General features: G+C 42.4%; 1 protein-coding gene across 3 annotated transcripts; it reads right to left on the bottom strand.

The window, feature by feature from the left end:
* Nucleotides 1-1,794: 1,794 nt before the first annotated feature.
* Nucleotides 1,795-19,845, bottom strand: LOC311147893 (mitogen-activated protein kinase 14A-like). Of its 3 annotated transcripts, XR_014614821.1 has the most exons (13): nt 19,467-19,834; nt 15,963-16,092; nt 15,023-15,081; nt 10,318-10,429; nt 10,047-10,076; nt 9,546-9,593; nt 9,219-9,333; nt 8,253-8,324; nt 6,885-6,964; nt 4,679-4,757; nt 4,306-4,479; nt 3,495-4,041; nt 1,795-3,423 (listed from the first exon to the last, which is right to left on the bottom strand). XR_014614821.1 is itself a non-coding variant. In XM_084184723.1 (12 exons), the coding sequence occupies exons 1-12, from the start codon at nt 19,583-19,585 to the stop codon at nt 3,974-3,976; spliced, it is 1,086 nt and encodes a 361-aa protein (XP_084040849.1). In that variant the 5' UTR covers nt 19,586-19,845; the 3' UTR covers nt 1,795-3,973. The 3 variants fall into 3 exon arrangements, 2 of the variants coding, with proteins under 2 accessions (XP_084040849.1, XP_084040850.1); XM_084184723.1 differs by having other exon boundaries at nt 1,795-4,041; nt 19,467-19,845; XM_084184724.1 differs by lacking the exon at nt 6,885-6,964 and adding an exon at nt 6,047-6,126 and having other exon boundaries at nt 1,795-4,041.
* Between the last annotated feature and the right edge of the window lie 467 nt (nt 19,846-20,312).

The raw sequence follows: 20,312 nt of genomic DNA, 5'->3' as shown, positions 1-20,312 counted from the left end.
ATTTCCAAACGCCTGAAGGTACCACGTTCATCTGTACAAACAATAGTACGCAAGTATAAACACCATGGGACCACGCAGCCGTCATACCGCTCAGGAAGGAGCGAACGTACTTTGGTGTGAAAAGTGCAAATCAATCCCATAACAACAGCAAAGGACCTTGTGAAGATGCTGGAGGAAACAGGAAGTATCTATATCCACAGTAAAACGAGTCCTATAGTGACATAACCTGAAAGGCCGCTCAGCAAGGAAGAAGCCACTGCTCCAAAACCGCCATAAAAAAGCCAGACTACGGTTTGCAACTGCACATGGGGACAAAGATCGTACTTTTTGGAGAAATGTCCTCTGGTCTGATGAAACAAAAATAGAACTGTTTGGCCATAATGACCATCATTATGTTTGGAGGAAAAAGGTAGACGCTTGCAAGCCGAAGAACACCATCCCAACCGTGAAGCACGGGGGTGGCAGCATCATGCTGTGGGGGTGCTTTGCTGCAGGAGGGACTGGTGCACTTCACAAAATAGATGGCATCATGAGGAAGGAAAATTATGTGGATATATTGAAGCAACATCTCAAGACATCAGTCAGGAAGTTAAAGCTTGGTCGCAAATGGGTCTTCCAAATGGACAATGACCCCAAGCATACTTCCAAAGTTGTGGCAAAATGGCTTAAGGACAACAAAGTCAGGGTATTGGAGTGGCCATCACAAAGCCCTGACCTCAATCCTATAGAAAATGTGTGGGCAGAACTGAAAAAGCATGTGCGAGCAAGGAGGCCTACAAACCTGACTCAGTTACACCAGCTCTGTCAGGAGGAATGGGCCAAAATTCACCCAACTTATTGTGAGAAGCTTGTGGAAGGCTACCCGAAACATTTGACCCAAGTTAAACAATTTAAAGGCAATGCTACCAAATACTAAATGAGTGTATGTAAACTTCTGACCCACTGGGAATGTGATGAAAGCAGAAATAAATAATTCTCCCTAGTATTATTCTGACATTTCACATTCTTAAAATAAAGTGGTGATCCTATCTGACCTAAAACAGGGAATTTTTACTAGGATTAAATGTCAGGAATTGTGAAAAACTGAGTTTAAATGTATTTGGCTAAGGTGTATGTAAACTTACGACTTCTATAGTCCCCTGTAGCTCAGTTGGTAGAGCATGGCGCTTGCAACGCCAGGGTTGTGGGTTCGTTTCCCACGGGGGCCAGTATGAAAATGTATGCACTCACTAACTGTAAGTCGCTCTGGATAAGAGCGTCTGCTAAATGACTCAAATGTAAATTGTATATAAAAAACGGTCATTCTGTGCGTTTTTCCGTTATCTCACAACAAGACAATCTTTTGTGAAGTGTGACCCCTAGTGGACTATTAAAGAGGCTGTTATTTGATTAAGGCCCGAGGGGGTGTGGTATATGGCCAATATACCACGGCTAAGGGCTGTTCTTACACAAGACGAAATGCGGAGTGCCTGGATACAGCCATTAGTCATGGTATATTGGCCATATACCACAAACCCAGATGTGCCTTATTGCTATTATAAAGGGATTACCAATGTATTTAGAGCAGTAAAAATACATGTTTTGTCATAGCCGTGGAATATACCACAGCTGTCAGCAAATCAGCACTCAGGACTCGAACCACCCAGGTTATAACCATCCTTATATAGGCATCCATATTTCATGAATTCAATATATATTTAAAGCTTGGTCGGTGGATGCACAATCCAGCTTGTGAAGACTTCTGGCACATGCAGGTTATGGACTTGGGGACATAAAGCACAAAACAGACTCTACTTAAAAATAACTGTCTTTATTTCTTTATAAACAAAGGCATTAATTATACTAATAGTTACTCTGCTGTAAATACTCTTAGATGTCAGTCTTCTATGGGGCTTTGCTGAAATAAACAACAGTATCTCTCTCCAGTTTAAATACCACCTCAAAGTATAAATATATCTAAGCAATTCCCTCATTTATTTGACATCAATTTAATTTGTCTATTTTGCGGCTTTAAGCGTGACACGCCAAACTCCTGTTAACACGTATTCAACACACACACACACACACAAATGACGAACATGCTGATAATGAAGATTGTTTAAATTCGATAAACAACAAAAGATAAATCATGAAGATTAAAAAATAAAATATAGAACAGATATTTACATACATTTGAGTTGATTTGGTACCCAAAAATACATATTTTTCTGAGTTGACTTAATGCCACGTTGATTGGCACATTCATTGACAACCCACAGTGGCTCATATCAACTCCATCTGGTTTCAAAGTGTAAATAGGGAAAGTGGCTAAAATCAGATTGAATTCTCTGTTCAATGGAGCGCAGCATTCAATCTGGTTCAACCAGGCTAGTCCTGGGGCTATCATGGTTATTTATTCTGACTGGGGCTGTATCTCAATAGTCTACAGTGGCTTCCTTCCATTCTGTCCTTCATCTGCACAGTTCTGTTCTGAAAAGCAATATGGTTGACCCCTGTCCAGCTCCTTCACCTCAGTGCAGATCAAGGAGATGAGAGGACGAGAGGAAGCCACTTATAATAAAGACATTTATTAAACAACAAATTGTCTGAATCTGCCAGAATTACATCATGTGGGTATTCAATGAACTGAATAATGATTTTACGGTTTGTGAGCACTAAATGGGCGGCAGGTAGCCTAGCGGTTAAGAGCGTTGGGCCAGTAACCGAAAGGGGGGGGGGGGGGGGGGATGAATCTGCAATGTGGTAGATTAAAACAATTTCTTAAATTCATAACAATGTTGAAGAATAGAACAAATCTCCTTTGTGTCTGTCCCAAATGTCTCCCTATATAGTGCACTACTTTTGACCATAAGCCTATGGGCCCTGGTCAAAAGGAAGGAGAGGGATACCTTGTCAGTTGTACAACTGAATGCATTCAACTGAAATATGTGTTTTCCGCATTTAGTACTGCACTATATAGGCAGTAATGTGCCATTAGGGACACAACCTACGTCATATAACAGATCCAGTAAAGCAGATCCATCAACGGTTTCTGAAGCGCCTGGGAGTCTGACACTAACGCTGTGATTGACAGGAAAACAAAGCCTGGGAGTCTGTGACGCAAACGCTGTGATTGGTAGATTGGCAGAGTGCGAGTGACAGACGCATTATTCCACATTTCAGATGATACACAACATTAAAATGATTCAAATCAGAACACATTTTCCTGGACGTTTCAATTCAGCATCTCATTTCTTTTGAATATCATAGTGGTGAGCAAATAGAATACAGTGGTGAGCAAATAGAATACAGTGGTGAGCAAATAGAATACAGTGGTGAGCAAATAGAATACAGTGGTGAGCAACAGTTTCATAATAATAACAACAACTTCTGAAGGAGGAATACAAAACGAGTTCAAATATAGGCTTTATTCCAAATGGCACCCTATTCCCTATATAGAGCCCTGGTCAAAAGTAGTGCACTAAATAGGTAATAGGGTGCCATTTCGGATGCACATGTAGAGACAATAAAAGTAGCATGACATGTTTCAGAAATGGACCAATAATGGTATTAGTGGTTGGTTTCTGCTTGCCTCCGTTTCTCCATTGAAAACACACTGCAGTAGACACATACAATCAGTATTAGTTAACACCGACTTAACAGCTCTTAAAATGTCCTATCCTCCATTGTAGGTCTAGCCTGGTCCCATATCTGTTTGGGCTGTACAGCCAACTCCCATGGCCATTGTCATGCCACAGCACCAACGAATCTGGGACCAGGCTATTTTTGTAACGTTTCCCTGGCAACACCTTACTGAGTCAAAATGGTGGGAGAGAGAGTGCGAGCTTAAGAAATATAACTAACAATAGACAAACGTTTGTAGGCACTCAGATTATGATATTGTTTTTCCAAAAGGTCGTATGATAAGAGGGAACCTCAGTGATAGAGTTGTGGGGGTGACGGGGGAGGGGCTAGTAGAAATCACATCGCCCAATCACGATTCCATGTCGTTTCCATCGAAGATGGGTGGTTCAAAATCACACACTGCCTCAAAGGTCAGCCCTGTGAGGAGAGAGAGAGAGAGAGAAATGTGTTTTGCAAGTGTTTCAGAGCTGTCCGAGGGGGTGTGAGCAGAGCAGAGCAAAATACATTTATTTTGCAAGATGGACAAAAGGTTTGGTCACATTTTACTTAAAGCATTCAGGTATAATGCATGATGCTGTTATAATAATGCATTCATTGCAAGACTTGTCGTGAGCATGTATAACCCCTTTAGGTGGTCTTAAAATCATCTCATAATGACCCTGTGTATTCCATTCTACATACGTTTCCATTCCTCGATCTCAAGCAAGCGGCTCTCAAAGCTCTGGTCGTAGGGGTCAGCCTCGGGTTCGTCGTCTGGGTCATGGTACTGGGAGAAGTAGGGGTGGGCCAGAGCCTGGGCAGCCGTGATCCTCTTATCGGTGTCCAGAACCAACATCTTCTCCAGCAGGTCCACAGCTACAAGCAGAAAAACATAATCCTCATCAACAGGGTCCATATTCACAGAGACTCTCAGTGTAGTAGGAGTGCTGTTATAGGAAAACGGCTGCAGCAGGCCGTCTTAGAACTCCTCCCTCTCATTAGCATCACAAACTATAACATCTTGGGATCTGATTTACAGCTAAGTGTTTTGAGTGTAAAATGCTTCCAACACTACCTTGTGGGTTGGCGCCGATGAACACGTCAGAAAAATTCCTCTTAGGCATCGGAGGCAAGGAGTTGATGTAGTTCCTTGCCTGTAAACCAATGGGAGTAAAGAGATGGGAGGTCAAAGGCCAATAGAACGCAAACAGGGCTGGCATCTAAAACGTCACCCAATTACCTATATAATGCACTGCGTTTGACCAGGTCCCATAGGGCACTATGTAGAAAATAGGGTGCCATTTGGAATACACTTCAAAAGCCACAAGATGACCACTTTTCTTTTGGGGTTATAGGGCCGGTTTCCCCGACCCCGATTAAGGCAACTTATTCTGGGCAACAAAAAAAAAATGTCTTAATCTGGGTCTGGGAAAACAGCCACTAATCTTGTATTCAGAGAGTAAAGATTAGTTAGTCCCATATTAGACAAGGGCATGTCCCAAATGGCACAACAGTCCCCATGTACCCACTTGTGACTGTGCACTATAAAAGAGGAATAGACTGCCATTTGGGATGCAGACAAGGATTAGAGAGGCCCTCATCAGGAGAAATGCGAGTAGTTTTACTCCCAACCATAGTCACATGGCAGCATTGGCAAGTGGGGATTAATTATCAGCACTGGCAAGAAAGGGTTTAATAGCAGATTTGGTGAATGTGCAGAGAGGGAAAGCAATAGGAGAATAAGAGTATTATAACGGAGTATTGTTTCTTTATTTGGCTGCAGTCTTATAATGTAGTAGTTCACACTTCAACAATTCTGTCAATTTCAGTTCCTACTTTCCTTACCACACTGTTGTCAGAGGAGGAAGTGTTTCAATTCAAACAGATTCTGGTTCAGGCAATGTGCCATAGTTTGTTAGTGTGCAATTCTAGGCATATTAATACCTTATACAACACTGCTATGGCAAACCAAAACATTAGAAGGCAAGAGAGTAGTTGCTGCTGGACTTGCATTGACGTGCAGCAGGCATCAGATGCCACTCAGTGATTACAATAGAGTGGTGTGGGTAGTAGAAAATTGAAACCTACAAGTCTAAAAAAGCAGAAAGGTCAAAATATCAAATGTTACATGTTTTTTTTGTCTACTTCCTCTTTATGTGGGAGCAAATATCCTCTAAGGAGGTTGTAATATTGGGGCCCTCGGTATGTGGCTTTGCTCTGGGCTAGATGTAACGGCGGTGGTTCGTACTAACCAGGGTTGGGGTCAATTCTGTCAACTCGGGAAGTAAAAGTGCAATTTTCAGTTTACTTCCTGAATTGACATGGAATTTACCCCAACCCTGGGGCTAACAGTCTTGTGGCACGCAGGTTCGAGGACTTGTGTTCGAATCCTCGCTTGGCCCCATAGAGAATGCATTGAATTGAGTAATTTGGTCCTGCTCACCTCGTGGCTTGGCATCCTGCTTATTAGAGAGGCTGGGGGCGTTCCAGTCAGACACATTATCTGCTGAAGCTGGTTTATATCTATCAGGTACGGGTCAAGGGGTATCAGTACAGACAGCAGTATAGCAAAGACGGTGAGTTGATAAACAGCTAGTCAGTGGGAGACCTGATGACTCGTGTTAGCCCCCGAGCTTATGCCTGGCTTTCTGGCCTAGGCTTTAGCTCAGCGGGCTAACAGTCTTCTCTAGGAGTTTTATGGTATGGCTCACCTCCTAAGACGCTGTGCAAAAAGGGAATAGTGCCATCTTTGTAGGGAAAGCTAACAAAAGAGGGTGAGATTGTAAAGATTGGTAGCATGCTTGAGGTTATGGTAGAGAAGAGAAAGTTCAATTAGTCAGGAGAAAGTCAAGTTAATCAACCATAGCAGTGAAACCCAAGCTTTGAACATAGAAGCAGGGCTCTACGCTGACCTTTATTTGTTTTAAAAAATGTAGGAGCACAATGAAAAATATTTTTGGGGAATAAAGATATAATTTGTCATTTTTCTAGGCTCACTGGTGCTCCTACATTAAAAAAATACAGGTCGCACAGCAAAATATTTAGGCGCATATTGGAGTAAAATGGCCGCACTGTAGAGCCCTGAGAAGGGTGAAGAATTAGTTTAAATCAAAACAGGTGTTGCATTTGACAGAGATTTAAGAGGATGTAAACATGTCAAATGGTTGTTGAAGATTATAAACACACTTCACAAATTGATGCAAAAACAAATAATTATCAGGCCCTTTAGCAATTTAAGCAACCAAAGACCTTGTAGCATAATAACGATGTGTATAACTCACAGACTCTGAGGAGATTTTCATCAAGAGCTCAGGCCCTGGCGTCCCAACGAGCAGCATTATTAGCTTCAACTGATCAATGTCTAACAGGTACTGTGTGTAAAGGATCAACAGGAGCTGGCAGCGGAGGGGGGAGGAACCAGCAACAACAGTATGTTGTCTTTAAAATAACTGATTGAGCTTGCCTGGCACAATGGAACCAAGAACAATCACAAAAGCAGCCTGGGACATTGCATTTTCAGAGTTTCACACGGACTATAACATATATTATAAACTAAGTGTAACATACTTGTATAAACTATATCAGAATATTTACATCAACTGTCTCCATTGACATCGCAGCTACTCTGTGAACGGTTGAAAATCAACAACATGACCTCCTATATTATATGTAGGGCTCTGCGTTTTGCGCAATCATGTAACATACTTGGATTTTAACCTTTATTTAAATCTTTAAAATCTTGCTATGACACATGATTGCGCAAAACACAGGGCCCCAATTGGAATTGTTAGGTGTCATCGTGCTGGAAAAGAACTAGGTCATGTAATGGGTAAACACACCGCAGGGAATGCATCTTTAAACGCCTTGCTGTTAGTACCTCTAAAAACACTGACAGACAAGGCAAGGCAATACAAAGATCAGTGCCAGACTCATTCAGCAGATCCAGATCAAAACATTCTCATACAGACCAGCATACTATTATACACGTGTTACAGAAGAGGAGGCAGTGTGCATCTGACAGACAATGGAAGGAGGCCAGGAAGCCTGACAAAACAGAGTTTTAGAGACCAAGTGTGGAGAAGTAGAAATGAGCGTGGCTACAGAAACTGACAAACTATGAGCTCTTCTACAGTGCAAGTCAGCCTCATGGCATGCTGTAGGGAGAGAGACAGCAGAGCTGATCGCAAGAGAAGAAACATTGAGGCACCGTAGTGGGGTTAGTTGAAGAAACACCATAGTGGGGTTAGTTGAAGAAACGTCAAGAGGCAACATAGTGGGGTTAGTTGAAGAGGCATCGAGGCACCATAGTGGGGTTAGTTTTGCAGAACAACAGGTTAGGAACATTGAAGCTTAGAACACATTATTTTAGGTCACACACGGTCAGTCATCTTCTGCTACTGTCTGGACCTGCAAAAAGCTGTTAGCATCATGTCAATCAATCACCAGCAGCAAGATTCTTTGTGTACTCCGGTCTTATCCGATGTGATTCACTAAGGACATATTGTGTGGGAATCTCACCACCAACCACTCGAAGGTTAGTCACGAAAACGGGTAGGTCAGGCATACTCACAAAGTAGAGGACGTTTCAGCTTAGGTACTCATATTAGACCCATAGTAGGGTAACTGAGGTTAGGGCAATGAAAGGATACGGTCAGTACCGGGAAACAGCGTTCTGCCAGTGAGGAGTTCAGCCATGATGCATCCCACAGACCAAATATCCACTGTAACATATAGAGAAAATAATTATGTCCACCGTAACATATAGAAGAATAACACATGTCCACCGTAACATATAGAGGAATAACACGTCTACCGTAACATAGAGGAATAACACATGTCTACCGTAACATATAGAGGAATAACACATGTCTACCGTAACATATAGAGGAATAACACATGTCCACCGTAACATATAGAGGAATAATACATGTCTACCGTAACATATAGAGGAATAACATGTCTACCGTAACATATAGAGGAATAACACATGTCCACCGTAACATATAGAGGAATAACACATGTCCACCGTAACATATAGAGGAATAACACATGTCTACCGTAACATATAGAGGAATAACACATGTCTACCGTAACATATAGAGGAATAACACATGTCTACCGTAACATATAGAAGAATAACACATGTCTACCGTAACATATAGAGGAATAACACATGTCTACCGTAACATATAGAGGAATAACACATGTCTACCGTAACATATAGAAGAATAACACATGTCTACTGTGACAGAGGAATAACACATTACGGTTACATAGAGGTTAACAAACGAATTAAATGTATTTATAAAGCCCTTTTTACATCATCAGATGTCACAAAGTGCTATACAAATGTGTACTGTTACATATAGAGGAATAACACGTCTACTATTACATATAGAGGAATAACACATGTCTACTGTTACATATAGGGTGGAAACCATTATGTTCAGCATGTCCATTTACAATGTCCTGCTATTATGACATCCACATGGCAGGACCGTTGGCCCAAGATCAAAGTACATCAACAACGTGTAGCCTAAATGGATAGCTCGTAAACATGTCTACAGTGAGCAGATGCAGGCCGTCTACACCACTCAGATCTCTAGCTACAGTACCTGTCATGTTGTAATGCATCCAGTTCAGCATGATCTCTGGGGCCCTGTACCAGCGAGTGGCAACGTAACCAGTCATCTCATCTTCAGTGTGCCGTGCCAACCCAAAGTCCAGAATCTGAGGTGGACAGACACAACAAAACCATGTTGTACTTCAAGATAGTGAACACAAAGGTCACACACTGTTTTCTCCTTGCAGCGAACTTTTAATAACACCATGTCATCAGGGTGTGCTTGGTTACCCCCTCAGGCAGACTGTCTGACACTCCTGTCCCGACAATTCAAGATGAATCCAGTTTGAATTAATGGGCCAATAATAAACTCCCTTACCTTCAGCTCACAGTCCTCATTCACAGCCAGGTTGCTGGGTTTCAGGTCCTGAAGAGCGATTGGAGACAAGACATTATTGTTCCTATATTATTACAGACTACCTACATGAGGCCAGATCTGAATGGGCTTTCTCAATTGAGTCTAGATTCTCTCAAACCAAACCACCACTATCTGTACAAGTGCTCCTACAAAACTTCTACAGTGCTTCTGCAAGACTGACTCAATCTCTAACCAATCAGATTAGTTCTTTCAAAACAGCATCTCTGAATCATTGACTCGGTCACGGTACAAAACAGAGGTACTGTTTACAGTTTCACTTTCTCCGTGGTTTATAGTGTTTGATTAAGGAGCGAGCCTGGGCCAGGGCCAGGGCGAGGGCCTAAGCCTGAACCTGCCATGTGGAAGTGAACCAAGTAGCCATAAACTAACACAAGACACAGTGTTGTCAACTGGGAAGGACTGTTTCACTGTGGGCTGAATCAAACAGGAGAGGAGACTTACTCTGTGAATGATATCTGCTGAGTGGATATACTGAGGAGAGAGGGGTGAAGGAGAGCAAAGGCATTAGATTAAATCAACATCATGAATCATACGTTTTAGCTCAGAGGTTTGTAGTTTTGAGGTACATCCCAGCAGGCAAAACTGGTTGAAATGACACACATTTGACTTCATTTCAACAATTTTGCCTGCTGGGAATGTACACAACACTGGTCAACAACTGTGAATGGCAGTTAGTTGAAGAATGTTTAAATCTCCAGGCATGTTGTTTCACCTTTAACCCCCGGAGGATCTGGTATATGAGGAACTGTACATGGTCGTCTGTCAGCTTCTGACACTTGACTATGTTGTTGAGGTCCGCTCCCATCAGGTGGGTCACCAGGTACCTACAAATCACAACAAGACACAAGCTCAAACTAAACAACTCCACTGTATTAACAAAGACGGTTTAGTATGAAGATATGTAGAAAGTGCTTCTCCAATAGAAATCCCCGATCACGCATGTAGGCACTGTCATTGAAACGTTGGCTAGCTAAGCTCACGTGCAAAAACACGTCATCGGGTCTAACGGTTGTCTTGTGCCGAACTGCGCTGGCCGTCAGATTATAAAGTAGTTTTTTTACGAAAATGAAAAGGTGTCAGTTTGTCACTTTCACGAGGTTGGAGTAATAACATGTTCAACTACTGAAGACATTGGCTACAATCTAGGTTGTGCCTTTACATTTCGAAAAACAATTTACAATTTTCGCAAGCGTTCCCAGAAGTCTCGCATTGTTGCACCTCTGGGTTTAGAGACTCTGTGGTATTAAGAGATCGACTACCATCTGTTTCTCACTGTTACATAGTCCACTAGTGTGACATATGTTTCTGTAGTTGGCCAATGGTTCATTGTCTGGTTAATGTTCCCAGTGAACCCATAACGCTCACCAACTCCACTGTATTACGACGTGCCATCTGTTTCCCACCCATATAGACAAACGTATACATTTTCCCAAAACTCTTCATTATATTTGTTTTACCCATAGACACATACATTCACAATTCACATGCATGTGTTTCTATAGACGGGTGGGCTGACAACATCCCCACAATAATGCACGTGCAAAGAGGTAAAAGGCTGTGTGTTGTCTGAACGGTCAGATAGAAGGCAACAATGACAAGAAAGTGATGTGGTGTGAATCGTAGATGGCTTGTTTCAGCTAGTTCTATCTTGTTCTTGATACCATCAGTATGAAAAATGTATGCACTCACTAACTGTAAGTCGCTCTGGATAAGAGCGTCTGCTAAATGACTAAAATGTCATGTAAAATCTCTTGTTTTGACTGATGTGATGTCAATACAAATATGTCTCAAATTTGCTAGCTAGCTAACCAACAACTGTAACAATGTATGAGACAAACACGTGCTTGTTGGGCAAATGTATTTGTTTTCACAACAAATATTTGTTGACGAAATATAGCTTACAAGTTGTCAATAACACTTTGATTGTAAGGCAACAGTGTCTGTTTTTGCCAGCTGAAACCGGTTGAGCGGCTGCTCCCCACACACACATTCCTTCTCTCTAGAAGCCACAGCAAGGCGAGCCTTCCACGAATAGAATGTCATTAAACAAAATTCAGGTCCATTAAACCCACTTATCTTTGTAATTCAAATCTAATCCCATAGTGGATGAAACAAGCCCAAACAGTGGTAAAGTACTTCTGAAGGGGAGGAGAAAGAGGAGCCAAAACATACATGAGGAGCACATGGAGGTTTCAATCAGAGAGAGGGAGAGAGGAAGGGGTATAAATGAGGTATATAAATACTGAGCCCCCATCCCTGTTGATCCATGCTCTCCCTCCCTCCCTCTCAGGGGTAGAGGAGCTATGAACAGTTTTGTGAGTCACATATTTTAGGAGCTGTTTGGGCGAACCACAGATACAGCACCTCTGCATAACATATCCCATCTTTTTCCTGTACAGCAGTTTGAAAACCCCTCCCTTTGCTCCTCTGTCCTGCAGGCATATGTTGAACACAGATGATTTGCATAAGCTGAAAATAGCCTTGATTCCCTTTTGATCATTCTGTGTGAGAGAGCAGCTTCTTCCACTGCAGCTGTTTCACATATCTTTTTCCCTCTCTCCAGACCCCTCTCTCTCCTTCTCTACCCTCCCGCTCTCTGTGTGGCATGTGACCCCCCCCCCCCCCCCCCCCCCACTACACTGTGGTACAGGGTGTTCATCTACCTGGAACAGGGGGGCATCTGAGAGGCTGAGAGCACACTTCAGTTACCCCTGCCTGTCGGTGGTGGAGCTGCCAGAGTGCTAGCCTGGTCCCAGGTCAGTTTGTGCTCTTCATTGCTGTCAAAGTCAAGACAAACATGGCAAATAGCACTAACAGACTCAGGCACTCAGGAGGCTTCTAGAGAGTAGGAACAGGGTTTTTTCTGCACATTCTCCTACAGCAGCAGGCCCAGGCTTGTGTGTCGACACACCCTCTCAGCCAGGCACCCCCACACACACACCAGAGGGAGAAGGCAGCTAGCTGAACAATCTGTCCACTTCCTCTTCTTTCTGACTTTCAACATCAACAAACCGTAACTGACTGAAGCCAAGGCAGCCAGTGAGTAACTATTACCAAGGTTAGGAAGGGAGATAGTCACAGGTTGTACTGCTACTGATAATAGTCACAGGTTGTACTGCTACTGATAATAGTGACAGGTTGTACTGCTACTGATAATAGTCACAGGTTGTACTGCTACTGATAATAGTCACAGGTTGTACTGCTACTGATAATAGTCACAGGTTGTACTGCTACTGATAATAGTCACAGGTTGTACTGCTACTGATAATAGTCACAGGTTGTACTGCTACTGATAATAGTCACAGGTTGTACTGCTACTGATAATAGTCACAGGTTGTACTGCTACTGATAATAGTCACAGGTTGTACTGCTACTGATAATAGTCACAGGTTGTACTGCTACTGATAATAGTCACACACTAATGTCTAGAAATGTACACGTTTTGTGCTCTTGTAGGAAGTAATCACTCCCCTATTTCTGACTACAAATGATCTATAACTGGGCTAATAACATACTAACTGACCTCCCGAGTGGCGCAGTGGTCTAAGGCACTGCATCGCAGTGCTAGCTGTGCCACTAGAAATCCTGGTTCGAATCCAGGCTCTGTCGTAGCCGGCCGCGACCGGGAGACCCATGGGGCGGCGCACAATTGGCCAAGCGTTGTCCAGGGTAGGGGAGGGAATGGCCGGCAGGGATGTAGCTCAGTTGGTAGAGCATGGCGTTTGCAACGCCAGGGTTGTGGGTTTGATTCCCACGGGGGGCCAGTATGAAAAAAATAAAATAATGTATGCACTCACTAACTGTAAGTCGCTCTGGATAAGAGCGTCTGCTAAATGACAAAAAAAAATTAAAAAATTAAAAAATAGCAAAGGATATGAACAAAATGTGTACACGTGGCTACATGCAGCTCTTGCTTTGATCCCAAAACAAGCGCATCTACTCACGACCACTCATGCTGTAAACACAGTCCAGTTCAAAGTAAATGGCACAGATCCATATATGGCAATGGTCTGATGGCTCTGATTGGTTATGCCGCACCGGTATGTGTAGAGTACAGGCTGAGTCGTGTGCAATATAATCCTACTCCGAGGAGTCCTGCCTACAAAAAAATCTCTTGCATAGTTCGTTTTGTTTCGGTTTGCTGCATTGAAAGTGGCTAATATTGCATTGATACGATCACAATTGCCACACTAAAGGGAAACGTTGATAGTGGCACCCGAGCACTCACGCAGCTTAGAGGGAACATTGGTAACAGGTACTACTACTGATAATAGTAACAGGTAGTACTACTACTGATAATAGTAACAGGTAGTACTACTACTGATAATAGTAACAGGTAGTACTACTACTGATAATAGTAACAGGTAGTACTACTACTGATAATAGTAACAGGTAGTACTACTACTGATAATAGTAACAGGTAGTACTACTACTGATAATAGTAACAGGTAGTACTACTACTGATAATAGTAACAGGTAGTACTACTACTGATAATAGTAACAGGTAGTACTACTACTGATAATAGTAACAGGTAGTACTACTACTGATAATAGTAACAGGTAGTACTACTACTGATAATAGTAACAGGTAGTACTACTACTGATAATAGTAACAGGTAGTACTACTACTGATAATAGTAACAGGTACCCCAGATTGGGAGATACGGTAGTACTACTGATAATAGTAACAGGTAGTACTACTGATAATAGTAACAAGTCATAATAATAATAATAATAATAATAATAATAATAATAATAATAATAAGCCATTTAGCGGACGCTTTTATCCAAAGCGACTTACAGTCATGTGTGCATACATTTTTACGTATGGGTACTACTACTGATAATAGTAACCAGTTCCCCAGATTGGGAGATACGGAAGTACTACTGATAATAGTAACAGGTAGTACTACTACTGATAATAGTAACAGGTAGTACTACTACTGATAATAGTAACAGGTAGTACTACTACTGATAATAGTAACAGGTACCCCAGGAGTTTCCCAGGCAGAGCAGGCTTTGTTTGATCTCTGCTGCTGGGAAAAGAAAGACACTGAAGGCTACTGTTAGTGTCTGAAGTGAGGCAATGATCCACTGTTGGTGTCTGAAGATCCACTGTCGATAGGCATTGGCTGAGTGAATGATCCACTGTCAATAGGTATTGGACGAGGGAAAAATATGAAGGGGTAATAAAGAGACATTCAGTATATAAAGAAAATACGTTGTCCTCTGTAGATCAATTGGTAGAGCATGGCGCTTGTAACGCCAGGGTAGTGGGTTCGATCCCCGGGAACACCCATACGTAAAAATGTATGCACACATGACTGTAAGTCACTTTGGATAAAAGCGTCTGCTAAATGGCATATTATATTATTATAAAATAGCTAACGTTAGGCCTAACAGTTAACTCAACTCACACGTCATTGAACTCCTCCAGACTAGTAGCAGGTGTGAAAACATCTAGAAGACCGATCACCTGAAATACAGAAAGGCCAATGGTCAAGTTAATAATGCAACAGGGAACGAGAGATTGTATCCGCTCTCCCAATGACTTCATGACTGCACAAGAAGTTGGTTTCAGCAGAGAGGAGCATTGGAACTAGAACAGTGGAATACTTCCACCAACATTTTTCTACAGTTGATATCTCAGTCAGCAGCACAGTTGTATTCAGTAATATGATTAATGTAGCCAACATAGTTCTGCTGCATTTAAAAGAGAGACATAGAGCGAGCGACAGACAGAGAGAGACAGACAGACGAGAGAGAGAGACAGACAGACGAGAGAGAGAGACGAGAGAGAGAGACAGACAAGAGAGAGAGAGACAGACAAGAGAGAGAGACAGACAAGAGAGAGAGAGAGAGACAGACAAGAGAGAGAGAGAGACAGACAAGAGAGAGAGAGACAGACAAGAGAGAGACAGAAGAGAGAGAGACAGACGAGAGAGAGACAGACGAGAGAGAGAGAGACACACACAAGAGAGAGAGAGAGAGACACACGAGAGAGAGACAGACAGACAAGAGAGAGCGACAGACGAGAGAGAGACAGACAGACGAGAGAGACAGACGAGAGAGACAGACGAGAGAGACAGACGAGAGAGACAGACGAGAGAGAGAGACAGACAAGAGAGACAGACAAGAGAGAGAGAGACAGACAAGAGAGAGAGACAGACAGACAAGAGAGAGAGAGACAGACAAGAGAGAGAGACAAGAGAGAGACAGACAGAGACAGTAGTACTTCCATGTCTCCCAATCTGGGGTACCTGTTACTATTATCAGTAGTACTACCTGTTACTATTATCAGTAGTACTACCTGTTACTATTATCAGTTGTGGAGCTTTTAAGACAGACAGAACTCACATTCTCATGTTTCATGTGCTTGAGCAGCCGCAGCTCTCTGTAGGTTCTCTTGGCGTGGATAATGGACTGGAAAGGCCGGGAGAGCTTCTTCACAGCGATCTTCAGACCTGTCTTCTGATCGTACGACGAGCTGGATGAGAAGACAAAAATTCATTAGTTTATTTCAACTACAAGAGGTGGATATTAGTCAACATTATCTAACAGAGCTGCACCCATTTTTCTGCAATACAAGTACTGTTACGGATAGTTAAAAGTACAGATCAAATAGAAATCAGCGTTGTGACAAAATGTTACGCACACGATTTTTACAAACAGTAGGCTATCTGAATTGTAGGCTTCACAAATAGGCGTCAGCCTGAAGCAAGTTGCTGCAGCCAGGCTGTCATTTTCCAAGAAGACACAGGAAAAACACCCATTTTAAAATGGGCCCACTAAGGGGCTGATATTTTCATGAAACCAGATGAAGTGATGCAAGAGCTGCTGAAGTGAGGAGGAAAAGTAAATGTCATCTCTCAGCAGACTGAGGCTGGTTCCCAAATGGAACCAATACTCCCTACAACTTTTCAATGGCGTGTTGTCTGGCTGACAAGCTAGGGGAAGAGGAGCTGCCTTCTGAAAACGTTAGAGGGAAGTGAGGAAAGCATTGGAGGAGACAAACACCTTGGATCTTCTCCACCAATGACTGGCTGCATCACTGCTTGGTATGGCAATAGCACCGCCCTGGATCGCATGGCGCTACAGAGGCTTGTGCGGACAGCCCAGTACATCACTGGGGCCGAGCTCCCTGCCATCCAGGACCTCTATATCAGGACAGCCCAGTACATGACTGGGGCCGAGCTCCCTGCCATCCAGGCGGCGTGAAAAGAATGCCCGGAAAATCGTCAAAGACCCCAACCACCCAAGCCATAGACTATTTTCTCTGCTGCCGCACGGCAAGAGGTACCGGTGAATCAAGTCTGACACCAACAGGCTCTTGAACAGCTCCTATCCCCAAGCAATACGACTGATAAATAGCTAACAGAATAGCTACACGGACCGAGTTTACCTTGTATCTTTATCGACCTGTCTCTATGCACGGTGTAGGCCGTCATTGTAAATAAGAATTTGTTCTTAACTGACTTGCCTAGTTAAAAAAAGGTAAAATTAAAAAATAAAAATAAATACAAACACTCACAGGGCCCTACAAACTCACACACTGTCACTCCAACACACACTGTCACTCCAACACACACAAACACTCACTCCATCATTTTCTCACTCACACATAATATGCACATACATTTATACTGACTCTACACACCCGCACACACCCACTCACATGCAAGCTGCTGCTACTCTGTTTATCTTATATCCTGTTGCCTAGTCACCTGACCCCTATACATATCTACCTCCATCACTCCAGTATCCCTGCACATGTAAATATGGTATTGGAACTGACTTTGTAAATATTTCCTGTATATAGTATACTTACTTAATCATGTATTTCATATCTCTTATTCTTATTTCGTGTGTGCTTTTGTCTAGTAATACTGCATTGTTGGGTTTTGAGTTTGCAAGAAAGGCATTTCACTGTACTTGTGCATGTGACATTAAGAAACTTGAAACAATGCTCTCCTCTCTTCCTCTGACGTCTTGAGAAGATGGCAAGGAGAGGGAGGACCTGAGGAATTGAGGATAATACTTTGGAGATTCACCCTGGCTGACTGAGACTAGGGGAGGGAAGTCTCCAGCTCACTTCCTCACTCTTTGAATCTTTCCTAACCACAAATCAAAATCAAATCAAATTTTATTGGTCACATGCGCCAAATACAACAGGTGCAGACATCACAGTGAAATGCTTACTTACAGCCCTTAACCAACAGTGCATTTATTTTTAACAAAAAAAGTAAAAAATAAAACAACAACAAAAAGTGTTGAGAAAAAAAAGAGCAGAAGTAAAATAAAATAACAGTCATGAGAAGTCAGCTGCCAGCCTGGATCTGTTTAGACCCTCTTGCCAACTCCATTGCTGTCATTGACAATTCTATAGGGAGTTGGCAAGAGAGCAGAAACTGTTGTACACACTCACAGTATGGAGCAGAGTAATTGTTTGTGATGAAATAGTTGCAAGACCAAGGAGGTCAGGAGTCCCCGGGCCACACCAAACATAAACATTTAGATAAAGTTGTACGTATGTGAGCTGGGGTGCACACAAACGAGGTAGTCCTTCTGAATATAAAGCAAATGTTTTATGTACGGTAGTATAAAAATGTCTGATTTCCAGTTCCCTTTTTTAACCCAACAGTAATCCCACCATCAACAAATCCTCCTTCTGCCTGGCAGCAGCACAGCAGTTGCTGCCCGTTATGGGGAACACAACAACAACTAGATGTTTACTCACACACCAACCCAGCAGATGATACTAATAACATAGTCGGTAATAGGTAATACAGGGTACAACTAGGGTAATACAGGGTACTACTAGGACCATTTTCATTAACTAAAGGTAAAGGAAACCTCTGAATATATGATCCTAGAAGGATTATCCTGTCCTGTTGTTTCCTAGCAGCAGAAGTATTACAGGAGCCTGTATTGGTGAAGAGAAAAAAAAAACTAGGCTAACATGACAATGGAGTAGGCAAAAGCTCAAACCGATCTGGGACCAGGCAAGTACTTCAATAAAAGTGGATTCAAATGGTAAAACATAGAAGGGCAAGAGGTTAATAACTTGAAGTTAATGTCCTTCAAATAGACACACACACACCCTCTCTCTTGTTTCCTCAACTACGGAGCAAGTCAAGACAGACCCTATCCCCTTTCTTCAACATCTAAGGAACAAGTCCAGACAGTAAACCAGTGAGCCATGTATCCTGGTTAGAGTAATTTGTCCTATTCTGGGCCGATGAGTCATCATAACATCATCATGTCATCACTCTGAGGAGGTTTAACAACAAATGTAACTTGCTACTTCGGCTGCGACAGTTCCATTAAAGAACTGTAAACTGTGGGTCCGAAATGCATCCGTTACCCAACCCACTGGATAAAGCATAAAATAACCTAACAGAAAGTACACGAAACCAATAACCCTTACGACCACACGGACTACTTCCCAACTCTCTTTGTGGCTATCAATTTGCATAATATTTTAATAGCTTTAATACGTTTAAATTGAATTGTGCTATTCGGATAAGCTATAAAAGTACCTGGCTACATTTCAATCGTGCACGTAACTCGCAAACTTTGTAGCTGGGACATTGCAGCATTTCATATGGCAACATTTTAGCGAATGGTGAGTCCAGCTAATGTTATTCGATTGTGCGAGGACAGACTGGTTAGGGTAAGGGTTCGCATGTTCGCTCGCTCTCACTGGCACAGTTCGAGAATGGGCCTTACGGCGGGGCAGCGTTCTATTCTGAATACACTAGCCGGAAAGCTAACTTTAGCATATATGAAGTCCTTATTGAAATTAATGGCTACATTGGCTAGCTCTCTGCGGAGACATAATAGGACAAAAGCGTGATTTACCAAACTGATCCGTAGGCCCCGAACCCGACTGGAGACAAGGTCTGGTAGCGTTCTGGTACCTCCCAAATCGTCTTGGTCACCTCCTGCCGATAAAACTTAGGTCTTTCTTTCTGCGACATTCCCGCAGAACAACCCTCAAACTGCAAGTTGTGACTTCTCCTTTTTCTTGGCCAAAGGTGGCAGCAGCTAGATTCGTGCAACTAAAGTAAGTTCGCTAACTAGTTGAAGAAAATGCTGTAACCTCTATCTAGCCAGTTCGTTGTGAGCGAGATGCATAAATCTTGAAATGATGCACGTTTTGGGACGGAACGAGTTTGTTGAGAAAGCGTTCCAAGCTACTCCATTTGCGTTCAGGCTCCCGGCGCGCCCATTTTAGTGTGCGCCAACAACAAAATGTCGCGAGATGAGCTCCAAATCTCAAGTAACTCAAAGGACAAAAAAAATATTGGACAAACCAGATATTGCAGATGTGGGAAGAAAGTCTTTTTTTCACAGAACCTTTTCAATAAGTTTATTTAAAAGTATAGACAAACAGTGATTTTAATGCAAATAAAATTACTTTCAAGAGTCAATAAAAACATGTATCAAACATTTAGTAAATGGCCCCATTTCCAAATTAAATAAAACTATTAATTTACGTAGACGCTCTTATCCAGAGCGATTAACAGTTAGTGAGCGCATACATTTTTTAAATTAATTGTTTCATACTAGTCCCCCGTGGGAATCGAACCCACAACCCTGGCGTTGCAAGCGCCATGCTCTATCAACTAAGCTACACGGGACTATACCGCAGTATGAGTAGAAATAAGAACAAAGTAATGCTTTTTCACAAAAAAATTTTGCCAA

This window comes from Coregonus lavaretus (assembly GCF_964263955.1).
Source record: "Coregonus lavaretus genome assembly, chromosome: 20".
Classification (NCBI taxonomy): Eukaryota; Metazoa; Chordata; class Actinopteri; order Salmoniformes; family Salmonidae; genus Coregonus; species Coregonus lavaretus.
The sequence above is the reverse complement of the archived record's forward strand: the minus strand, read 5'-3'. Positions and strand labels throughout refer to the sequence as shown.